Source organism: Cloeon dipterum, chromosome X, assembly GCF_949628265.1.
Source record: "Cloeon dipterum chromosome X, ieCloDipt1.1, whole genome shotgun sequence".
NCBI lineage: Eukaryota > Metazoa > Arthropoda > Insecta > Ephemeroptera > Baetidae > Cloeon > Cloeon dipterum.
This window is the reverse complement of record NC_088790.1, coordinates 9,169,873-9,180,992: the sequence shown is the minus strand read 5'-3', so window position 1 is coordinate 9,180,992 and position 11,120 is coordinate 9,169,873. Positions and strand designations below refer to the sequence as shown.

General features: G+C 38.0%; 2 protein-coding genes across 2 annotated transcripts; both read left to right on the top strand.

Annotated features, from left to right (window-relative positions):
* The first annotated feature begins 1,136 nt into the window (after nucleotides 1-1,136).
* Nucleotides 1,137-7,624, top strand: LOC135946569 (prestin-like). The gene is made up of 15 exons (XM_065494845.1): nucleotides 1,137-1,258; nucleotides 3,490-3,615; nucleotides 3,668-3,943; nucleotides 4,092-4,267; nucleotides 4,322-4,486; nucleotides 4,541-4,666; nucleotides 4,757-4,890; nucleotides 5,467-5,629; nucleotides 5,684-5,860; nucleotides 5,975-6,309; nucleotides 6,633-6,741; nucleotides 6,807-6,902; nucleotides 6,963-7,089; nucleotides 7,154-7,272; nucleotides 7,330-7,624. The coding sequence occupies exons 2-15, from the start codon at nucleotides 3,492-3,494 to the stop codon at nucleotides 7,378-7,380; spliced, it is 2,178 nt and encodes a 725-aa protein (XP_065350917.1). The 5' UTR covers nucleotides 1,137-1,258; nucleotides 3,490-3,491; the 3' UTR covers nucleotides 7,381-7,624.
* A 177-nt stretch (nucleotides 7,625-7,801) lies between these two features.
* LOC135946570 (facilitated trehalose transporter Tret1-like) lies at nucleotides 7,802-10,757 on the top strand. The gene is made up of 6 exons (XM_065494846.1): nucleotides 7,802-8,020; nucleotides 8,081-8,216; nucleotides 8,296-8,504; nucleotides 9,046-9,335; nucleotides 9,750-10,153; nucleotides 10,416-10,757. Exons 1-6 carry the CDS (start codon nucleotides 8,000-8,002, stop codon nucleotides 10,682-10,684), a joined length of 1,329 nt encoding a protein of 442 aa, XP_065350918.1. The 5' UTR covers nucleotides 7,802-7,999; the 3' UTR covers nucleotides 10,685-10,757.
* The last annotated feature ends 363 nt before the right edge of the window (nucleotides 10,758-11,120 follow it).

The window sequence follows — 11,120 nt, the reverse complement described above, 5'->3', positions numbered from 1 at the left end:
GAAGTGTCAGGAAAAATTACAATTGACGTTCTCCGTTTTTTTTTAAATTTATGATAAAAAAAAGAAAATCTAGGAAATAATCAGAGCTTTTTTAAACAAAATTGTGAATGAGATGGAATTTGGGAGCCAGAATGGTCATGTTTTAGCTCCTGACAGCCATGCCCCATCACCTCCAATATAGGTCAAATTAATCAGAGTTACTCTGGATCAATGCAGGATTTTTTATGCAATGCAAAAGCTATATAATCCTACATTTCAAATGCCAAATTTGGAAAGATATTTTTTATTTCCTAAAACATATATTTTTTTTAAACGCATTATTTTACGTTTTAAAGTGCATGAAAAAAGGCAAGAATGCGATAGGAATGAGGAATAATTGAGATGATTGATAAATGATAGGCTACCCGCTCTACTTGACTGTTCAGCGGCACAGTTTTACTACCTTTGCGAGGCGCATGTGAAAGAAGCAGAATATTTTGGGTTATACCAAGACCTTATCTGGTTGGTCTGTTGTTGAAGGCACTACCCAAAAATTATTATAGGTTTTACTCAATCTTTTTTAATAAAATTCATTCATCAATAAATCATCATCGTCTTTCATCTTCTTGTACATCACGATGATCCAGGTCGTTGAATGTGCGTCGGAAAGGAGTTTAGGGTAAAACTGTGAAGGCAAAGGGATGAGGGTTCTGAAGCAAATGATATGAGGAAGAAAAAAGCACATTGCAAGTTCTAAAGATAATTTTTACAATAATTATTCTGAAATTCAAAAGCTGTGTGTTGGGTTGAAAGAAGCATAATTTTTAATTTCAAGACTTAACTCAATCGTGGCAATTAAGAACAGCTTGCGTTTGATTTGAACATAACATTTAGGTCAAAAACAAAATATGTGCGGTGCGTAAAACAATATTGCGATAAACGAAGAAAGTTGGCGGAAGATCCCCTTCCCCCTCGTAAGGATTTACGCGATTCTGACGTCTTGCGAGTAAAAAACACACAAACATTTAGCATGTGTTGTTAGTTCAAATACATAATTGTCAGAATTGACCACCCGCGGTTCGCAACTAACTGATAGAGGGAGGTTTTATCTGGAGGATTATGGCGTTTCGAAAAAGGCGATTTACAAATTAGTGACGATAGCTTAAAAAGTGAGCTCTTTTGCATAAACAAGTCAGTCGTCCACCACAGCTCGGGGAAATCGGAATCAAAAAGGAGCAGAGTGAATTTGAACGGTCTTTGTGAGCGATATCAATATCAGGTAGGCTGAATATATATGCAGCAGTGTCCTTATACAGCAATTGATCGATCTTTGGATTGTACAATTTTATTTGGATTGATAAAGCTTATTATTAGCTGTCTGATCATGTCCTTATAACACAATTAATATAAGGGTAATACATAAAAAATAGTATTAGTGATTTGACATTTGATGGCTCCGCATGCATTTATTTATTTCATTGAAAAATAAATTTAGAAAGTTTAATGAGCACCAGCAGAGAATTACATGGTATATGTAAAACAATTTTGAATTGGCTTGAATTGAAAGGAACACAGTGAAAAATAATTATTTTTTAACTAACGACAAGAGGCAAATAAACGAAACTTTTGTGCATGCTATGATTTCACAGTGCAGTAGATCAATTTTTGTACGTTTGATTTAGTGGATTGTGACGAGGCTAAATGAATTCGGAAATTGAGCCTAGCAAATTTGGAAATCAATTTCAGCCTTGTGAACCACCTCGTAAAAATTTCAAACCCGCGCTTTGGTTAACTTGGAGATGCTACCCTTTTAAATAACACGGCGAGAAAGTTCAAGCACGCGCGGACGCAATTCTACGAAAAAAGTTAGCTCTCACACGGACTTATTTTGCAACATTCTTGTCACGTTGACGGATACTATCACGAAAAAAACGACCGCATACCTGGCTCTGTTTGCGTCAAAATAATTTATCTCTATTCTCTTGACTTCCCGGCGTGCTCTATTGTCGACGAGAAAATATTTATCCTACAATATTAGGGGGTTGTTTAAATGTATGGATTTGGATTGTTTAATAATAAAATCATTAAAATCCTCTCGCGACGCTCACTAGATGATAAAGGAAATCAAGATTCAATTAAAAAAAGTCCTCGGTGCGGAGGCAAGTGGCCCTTCAGTGGGCTGGGTCCCTGTGCGGCCTCGTGTGCCCATGTTATCCGTTCGCGGTGTTATTGGGACCCGGGTTTCAGCATCCGTGCTAGCACAGTGCGCGCTCTTCCCGGTCCTCGGACAGGGATAAAAAGTGCAAAAAAGATCAACATCAATCAACAAAAACTAACACATATGCGATGCGGGCGATGCTGAGCCTTAGGTTGCATTTCCATGTCTGCTCTCTACTGTAAATCGCCGAGATGCTTAAAAGCACAAATCACTCGTGGATGCACATTAATTCATTAATTTTCTAAAAAGTGAAAACTACACACGTTTTGGGAGTCGATGGATTGAAACCTTTTTCTTCCTATTATCTCTGTGGTCATTAGAGAAATGGCGATGAAGCGGCGCAGTACTTTTTCATCCGCTAGCAATATTGAGCCGCAACCAAAATCAAGACGAGTGTTTAATAATTTACCGCGAGCTGAATTGCTTAAATGACTAGAATTTTCCCAATAGTCAACATAAATTACCTATTTTTTTATGAGAATTTACAATTAAAGTGTTATAAAAACACGTTGATGGGATGGTTAAGGTTATCACGGTTGTCAGAAAAAAATTAAATGCAGCTTCCTCGGTGTGTGGCGGACCGTTAATTTTTATATATTCCTACAGAAATGTCCTGCTAATCTCTAGTCACGGCTATTATATTAGTTGCAACCCTAATAACTCATAAGCTTCCTGCCCATAGGGGCTGAGGAGCTAACCCCGCATTTAAGTTCATCTGACCATTTATGACAAACCTTGCGTGCTTCTCTGCCTTCATTTGGCATTTTTCAAGAATGTCTACGTTGTAGGTGGTTTGTTGTTCAAATGTCCTTCAAGTACAATAGTCAAAATGTTAACTGTACTGTAATGCGCGCGTTATACTAAAATCAAATCGATACTATTTCTTGCAAGATTTGGTTTAAAAAAAGATACGAAACCCCTATCATTGGATGGTGTATGGTTTTAAAATCCCTATTTTAGCAGGTATAAAATAACTTTTCGCAATAAACTGTCTAATGGATACGTAGTTAAGTTGATTTGAAGTTTGAAGGAATAACCTATATGAGAAACCAAACTCCATACTTATGCAATAATAAATTAACATCTTTGCGGAACCTATACAGAAATATAAAACACAGGAAAGTTTCGGAAAAGCATTGCCCTCTCACAATCAGCAGGCAATTCAAAAGCACGAAAAAGCGCCCAAACTGTTTTCTAAAATCTTAAATCTTTAAAATTTATATATAAATTCCAAATACTGACCTACTCAATCTGGAATAAGTGTTTTAATATTGGCTTTCTGTTTGTAACAGCAATGGCTCTCACTGAGCCATCAGTTTACTACCACCCTCACACATCTGATCTTCATATCAACAGACCATACTACAGCCAGGAAAATCTGCACGAGGCAACGGACTACGCCAAACCGAAGATCAATAGTTAGCTTGCCAGATGTATAAAAAGAAGTTGCTCAAAAGTTTTTCGTTGCAGGAATCAAGCATTTCTTCAAAAGCAACTGTGGTGATGTTCGGCCTTTGAAAATAATTCGCGGAATCTTCCCCATATTCCAATGGCTGCCATCATACGATTGGAAACTGGACTTTCCATGCGACGTGATCGCAGGGGTCACCGTCGCCATCATGCACATTCCTCAGGGTCTAGGGTACGCCCTTCTGGCCGGCGTGCCAGCCGTCACGGGCATTTATATGGCCCTCTTTCCTAACATTGCCTACTTCTTCTTCGGAACTTCAAGACACAATTCCATGGGTACGCAAAGCTGCCAAGAAAGATTTAAAAATATATTCGTTGCCTTTGCATGTGGCTCACGGGGTAATCTTTGAAAAAAAAATATTTAAATAAATCCACGGAAGGACGAATCTTTTGTCTCTCAGAAACCAAATATTAAAATTTTTAGGTACATTTGCTGTGATTACACTTCTGGTTGGGCGTTCTGTAGCAGAATTTTCTAAAAATCCTGCTTTCACACATACTGTGTCCATGGAGGTAAACGGAACATGGATTGAGAAGAACGTGATGTATACAGATATAGAGGTCGGCACGTCTGTTACGCTGATAGTCTCCTTTTTCCACGTGAGAGCCAGTCATCCCAATATAAATCACAATAAATACAATTCTGTATTTCAGTTCATCATGTACTTCTTTCGGATGGGCATCGTCTGCTCTCTTTTGTCGGACGCACTGGTCAACGGCTTCATCTGCGGCGCCGGTGTGCACATTTTCACCTCGCAGATTAAGGCAGCAGTCGGTGTCAAGCCCAAGAGATACTCCGGTCCTTTGAATATCATATATGTAAGAATTATTATTTACACCTTTTTCAACATAAACACTTAAAAAATTTTATAGACCTGGATCGACATGTTCAAACTGCTTATCTACTCAACGGAATATACCAGACCAGCAATTTTTACTGCAATCATCCTAACTGTTATTTGCCTGGCTGTACTAATATTTAACTTTTACGTTTTGAAGGTATTGTGTGGTTTCACTTTCAAATTCTATATAAAGTTATTATGAAATTTATTCTGCTTAATTTTAATAACGTCCCATTACGGTTTTTAGCCATGGCTGGAGAAATATACTAAAATCCCATTCCCCATGGAACTGGTGTTGATTGTGGCAGGTGTTTTTGCAGCAACAGGTCTTGAGCTCAAGAAAAATTATCACACTGTGGACATTGGCTTCATTCCGAAAGGGTAAGCTCAACTAACTTGGTTAGCTATATGTCAGAGTGAAATGTTGTCTCCAAAATATTTTTTAAATACAAAACATCCAGTTGCTGATTTGATTGTAAAATCAAAATTAGGATACGAATGACGGTATCTCGCCACTCCTCGCGACCTACATGTGATTTTAACCTTCCATCACGAAAATTTACCTGCCCAAAAATACCCTCAATCGTCATCTATGAAAAGCTAATTTCAAAGAAATAAAAATTGTGAGTTTTCTGAAATGAGAATCAATCAAGGGAAATTTCCTGCTGTACATTACGAGAACGTGTCGTCATTTGAATTTTCCTCATATAATTTTCACTATATAATAGCTAAAAATCTCCAGATTTAATTTTCCACAGAGTACAGAGATTAAGTTTTTCTTAGATTTTATTAAATATTCAAATTCATTTTTTTCCTAAACAGCAAATTTTGCATACATTTAAAAGATATTTCCCCGCAAAGAGGTTGCGTTTCTTTTTGTCCGCGTGCCCTATTTTAACTGTGATTGGTCATGCAGCGCACTTTACTTTTATATCGCTTCTGCTTTTATGCCTACAGAATTCCTGGCCCGACGTTTCCCTATTTGTACCTGTTCAAGGAACTCTTGCTGAATAGTTTTGTGACCGCCGTTGTGGCCTACGCAGTTTCAATGTCGATGGCATTTATTTTGGCTGAAGGAGAAAACTATGAGGTCGATCCAAACCAGGAATTCCTTGCCCATGTAAAATTGTACTATTTTCTTGAGTAAACCGGTAGAAATTTGGTTTCATTCCAGGCCGTAGGCAACTTTTTTGGCTCGATCTTCGCCTGCATTGTTTACGGTGCCTCTCTGTCCAGGAGTATGGTGCTCAGGGGTGTCGGTGGGAAAACGCAGTTCACTGCTCTCATAGCTGCGGGCATCATAGTCATAGTTTTATTGTGGATAGCAGACTTTTTTGAGCCTTTACCGCAGGTAAAATAAAAAAAATGGTCAGGTTTATTTAAAGTTGTATAAAACTAAAAAAATTATTAACTTACACAAACTTCATACTATTTTTCTAAATAAAAAATAATTCCCTTATTACAGTCAGTGTTGGCATCCATCATCATGTTTGCCCTGCGAAAAATCCTGATGCAAGTGACCGACCTGCCACGTTTCTGGCGCCACTCTCGTCTCGACGGTTTAGTTTGGATCATCGTGTTCCTTTGTGTAGTGATAATCGATATCGACTACGGCCTGCTCATTGGCATCATCCTCTCCATCGGCGCCATCTTCCTTCAGGGTCTGAAGGCCTACACCTGTCTGGTGGGCAATATTCCAGGGACAGACCTCTATCTCGACGTCAACAGGTACAGAGCAGCCAAGCAACTTTCAGGAGTCAAGATCATTCGCTACCAGGGAGCCATTAACTTTGCGACAAGGTATGAAATGAAAAAAATTTAATTTTAATTTCAAAATTAATTTAACCTTATTCCATACTATTTGTGATATCACAACTGCAATTAAAATATAATCTTTTCATTTCACTCCGTAGAGAGAACTTTAATGAAACCTTACATTATATATATATATATATATATATATATATATATATATATATATATATATATATATATATATATATATATATTTATATATAATTAATGTAAGGTTTCATTGATATATCAATTATATATATGTAAAAGTTGAGCATTATTGAAAATACCCCAATCATGGCATCTCCATTTTTTGATTAAAATATAAGGGGCCACTTGAGGGAAGAAGTTGCCAGGCTAAGCGGAATAAATGCCCAAAAAGAGAAAAGAAGAAAGAATCGGGAAATGAAGAAAACCGAGAAGATGCTCAAAAAACAGGTAATAGACTATTGGCTACTTTAATCGAGTTTTAATAAAATTTACAATAAATGTATTTAATGCAGCATGGAGGAATGGCAGAGGCAAGCACCTCAAGAGTGGAAGGAACAACTAATATTGCATTTGTTGGTGATCACACCGAAATAAATGTTCCGCAGAAGGTGAACAAATTAGCAAATTTTTAGTTCTAAAATATACGGATATTAATTTTCAATTTGCAGACCTACTGCATTATTTTGGACTTCTATTCAATGAGCAGTATCGATCCAGCTGGCAGTGGTGCCCTGAAGAAAGTTTACACCGAGTACAAAGAAGTAGACATTCCAGTATATATTACTGGTTGTCTAGGTAAGACGGAATTAAAATTAAAAAATTTCTTTTTTGAAACAAATATAATTATATGCTTTTTAAGGTCCTGTTTTTGAGCAAATCAAAAAGTGCGGCTACACAGAAGGCGAAGACGCGCTGCCTCTTTTCCCTACCATCGCGGATGCTGTTCACTTTGCACAAAACACCATACCACAGCTCAAGGTATTCAATCTGCAGTTTTAAACATTGCAGCAGAAGCTTATCTTGAATTGCTTTTAGCTGCCTGCCCGAGAAGTTGCACCCGTTGAATTTGGTGCCGCAGCTGGATAGGATTCTTTCACATATTAATTGTTGTTGAAATTGTCAGGTTTATACCATTATAAATTTTATTTCAAATAATATATGTAAATTTTGTACAACTTGTGTTTAGTTTTGGGAAATGGTTTTCTTTTCACCTAAGTCATTGCGGGTTGGGCCTTTCAATCGTGTGCTATTCCTTATAAGGGACTTTTTTAAATTCTCTTCATTTAAAATTTTGTATCTGAAATAAAGGCAAATTGTACAAAAGAAAAAATTATTATTTATTGTCGTGCCAATTTGACAGCAGTAAACAAGATGTTTTGTCCGTGTTTCGCTCAAGAATTATGTGGTTCAACAGCAGATAGCAGATATGATCAATTTATCTGTTGTTCTCGCTGCGGGCAAGGTCGTTGGTGCAAAATCACAATAGCGAGGTGCCATAAAACTGTTCGGAGGCGCCAGAGCAAACAATCCGGACCGTTAAGCAAGTCACACGTTTTCCAATTTTTGCAAAGTTGAGCGCAACATGTGACAACTTCGTGTGTTATTCAAAGAACATGAAATAAGAAGGCAAGCGTTTTAGCACGCACGGTGGAATAATTGTTTGGATTTGTTGCACACACTTGCTGACGCCGAGAAAAGCGAAAGGATGCGTTCTGCAATTAAAGAGGTGAGCTTAATAAGCGCTGAAGTTTTAATTTCAGTAATTCTAACATGAGTACAAGAGCAGATTTTTACATGTCTGTTGGGGTCCATGTCATCATTTGACAATGGCTTGATTTTCGGCTTTTCGGCGATCGCGCTGCCGCAAATGCAGCATCAAGAGAGCTGGTTCCCTATCACGGAAGATGAGGCCTCATGGATAGGTAAATTAATATTCCATTTGCAAGTTAATGAGCTTCTTCTTTTGAAATTAAATTACATTGGCGTTTGCAAAATCCGCAGCAAGTTTGCCTGCTCTAAGCTGTGCCATTGGAAGCATGTTGATCAGTTACCTGATGGACAACGTGGGCCGAAAGCGGTCCATGCAGCTGCAGTGCGTGCCCCGCATCATCGGCTGGCTGTTCGTTGCTTTCGCGCCCAATGTGTACTACATTTATGCAGGGCGCCTTCTTTCTGGACTCGGCGTTGGAATGATTGACTCCACAATACAAGTGAATATTACAGTTAACTCACATTTTAAATTCAGTAAAATTTGTAAAAATTTGAAATAGAATGATTTTTAAAAGGGAGTAAATCCAAGATGATTATTGGTTTCAAATTCAACAAATTTAATCGATCCATTTTCTTAATAAATGTTAAGTACCATTCCGATCATAAGCATTTTTCGAGCAAAAATCTCACCGTCTCTGGTTTTTTTAATAATAAATAACTAAGTCTTTTTGGTCTTCATTAATATAAAAATTTAATCTTAATATCTCAGACGGGGAATCATTTTTTACCGCATAATTATTACCGGAACTTTTTAAAATTTAAAAAGGCTGCTATATATTATCACTAAAATGGGATGAAATATAAATTTGAATACTATTGTGTACCAAAATTTTAAAGTGTTTTACCCGATAAATTGAAGATTGGAACTCTATTATGTTTGATTTTTAGTGGTGCTATAAAATAAGTTTTAAACATACAAAATAATGAAATTCAATCGTTCTGTGTGAGTCATTAGCCATTCTTTGTTTTCATTTTCCTCAGGTGTACATCAGCGAGGTGACAACGCCGAGTCTGCGAAACGTCCTCGGCTCGGTGCCGAGCGTGACTTTTGCGATTGGTTTGTTGCAAGTGTATATGCTGGGCGCGTTAGGCCTGCAGTGGAACCTGGTGGCGACATTTGGCGCCCTAGTGCCGTTGGTGAACCTTGTGGTGCTGTTCGTCCTGCCTGAGAGCCCTGCGTGGCTCAGGGCGAAGGGTAGGACGGAAGAAATGAAGAAAGCACTGCAGTGGTTCGGCAAGAGCAGTGGCGGTGAAGATCCTCAAATTTCTACGTAAGTACGTTTCACTGACGCGTATACTTTTATTAAAAAAATTGGCGAAACAAATTGAAAGTCGCACGTGCACGTAGGTTTCAGTTTGAAGGGCATAAGTGGTTATGCATTCAATGGAATATTGGGTCACATAATTATGCATCTGCAACTGCGAACTTTCGAAAGCAACCCTTTTATAAACAATAGCTTCATCAGCTTGAATTAAATTTTCATATTTTGGCAAAAAATGTGTAGATTTTTCTCCGATATTTTTTTCGTGCAGGATTAGGTCCGGTCGATATATTGTAGTATTATTTTTCGCTACCAATTGAACCCATAAACGGAACTTTGCAAACTGGAGGGGTTTTCTATAAAAGAAAATATGTCTTTTTTTAAATTAATTTCATCTCTCATCGCTGAAAATTTCCATTCCAGAAGCGATTCAAAAGCCGAAACTGCAGAGTTGTCTGCGTGGCAGTGTCTGTTGTCACGCACCTCCCGGCGGCCGCTGCTCATCATGCTGGCCTTCTTCACCTTCCAGCAGTTTTGCGGCATGAACGCTGTCACCTTCTACACGGTGCAAATGTTCGAGTCGTCCGGCGACGGCGTGCTGAGCACCAACCAGGCAGCTATTGTGATCGGTGCCACCCGCCTACTGGTCGTCTGCCTGAGCTGCTGCCTGCTGTCCAGAGTCGGCCGCCGCACCGTCACCATCATCTCAGGCGCGGGCATGGCCGTCAGTATGACTGCCCTCGGCATCGTTGTCCTCGCCACCGGCACGCCACCCCTCTTCGCCTCCCTCGCCTGCGTTGCCACCTTTATTGCTTTCAACACTTTCGGTAAGCCGTATGTGAAAAATCTGATTGAAATTGACAAATGATTTTAATTTTTTAAATTAAATATTCTGAGAGATAATAAAATTAGGTTTAAACGTTTGACGGATAAAATTTAGTGGCAGTGAAAGAAAACTAAATAATTTGACTAGGACGTCCAAATCTTCCTCAACATAGCCTAGCTTTGGTCTTAAACATTTTTTAAAGGCACGATGTAGTTCAGCAAAGATTTTCCAATCATATAATGAAATATTTTTCAATTTTCCAGGTTTTTTCTCAATACCTTGGGTGATGTTGGGCGAAATTATCCCTGCAAACTGCCGTGGGCTGGCTTCAGGCTTGCTCTCAAGCGTTGCTTATATCTACATTTTTACTGTTGTCAAGATCTACCCATTTGCTATAAGCCTTTTTGGCGAAGGCGAAGTTTTCCTCGTTTTCGGCTGTGTCTCTGCTACAGGAACACTTTTTGTGTATCTTATTCTTCCTGAAACCAGAGGCAAATCTCTGCAGGAAATTCAGAACCTGTTTAAGAGATAATTGCCTATATGGATAAAATATCTAATTGTTTAGATTTTATAAATTGTAAATATAAATATTGTTAAGCTTTCGATGTTTTTTTTTGTTTTCCTAAATTCTTGTCATTAAATTATATGCATGATGACATGCACCATCAAGGTTGTTGCGTTATTATTGCGTCAAAAGAGACATGACGCTGCGGCTATAGTTATCAGTGAAAAAGTCTAAGTTTGATGAAGCTATACCGATGATTTTGTAGGGCAGTCAAACTTCAATTTCAGAGAAGATTGCTCGAATTTCTAGCCTGCTCCAGTTTAAGGTAAATTGATAAGTGATTAAACTTATGCCGGAAGTGTTAAGCTAGTATTAAATTATACAACGATTAAATAATTAAAATAAATTTATTGTGATTTTTGTGATTTGACATTTTCACTCGAGTAAGACTTTTCTGATGATG

Bases quoted from the DNA above. Each gene is read 5' to 3' on its own strand.
- LOC135946570 (XM_065494846.1), top strand. From the start codon at position 8,000: ATGCGTTCTGCAATTAAAGAG. The intron at 8,021-8,080 runs GTGAGCTTAATA...GTACAAGAGCAG, and splicing joins TGCGTTCTGCAATTAAAGAG to ATTTTTACATGTCTGTTGGG. The intron at 9,336-9,749 runs GTAAGTACGTTT...TTTCCATTCCAG, and splicing joins GAAGATCCTCAAATTTCTAC to AAGCGATTCAAAAGCCGAAA.
- LOC135946569 (XM_065494845.1), top strand. From the start codon at position 3,492: ATGGCTCTCACTGAGCCATCAGTTTACTACCACCCTCACACATCTGAT. The intron at 4,268-4,321 runs GTGAGAGCCAGT...TCTGTATTTCAG, and splicing joins TGATAGTCTCCTTTTTCCAC to TTCATCATGTACTTCTTTCG. The intron at 5,861-5,974 runs GTAAAATAAAAA...CCCTTATTACAG, and splicing joins TTTTTGAGCCTTTACCGCAG to TCAGTGTTGGCATCCATCAT.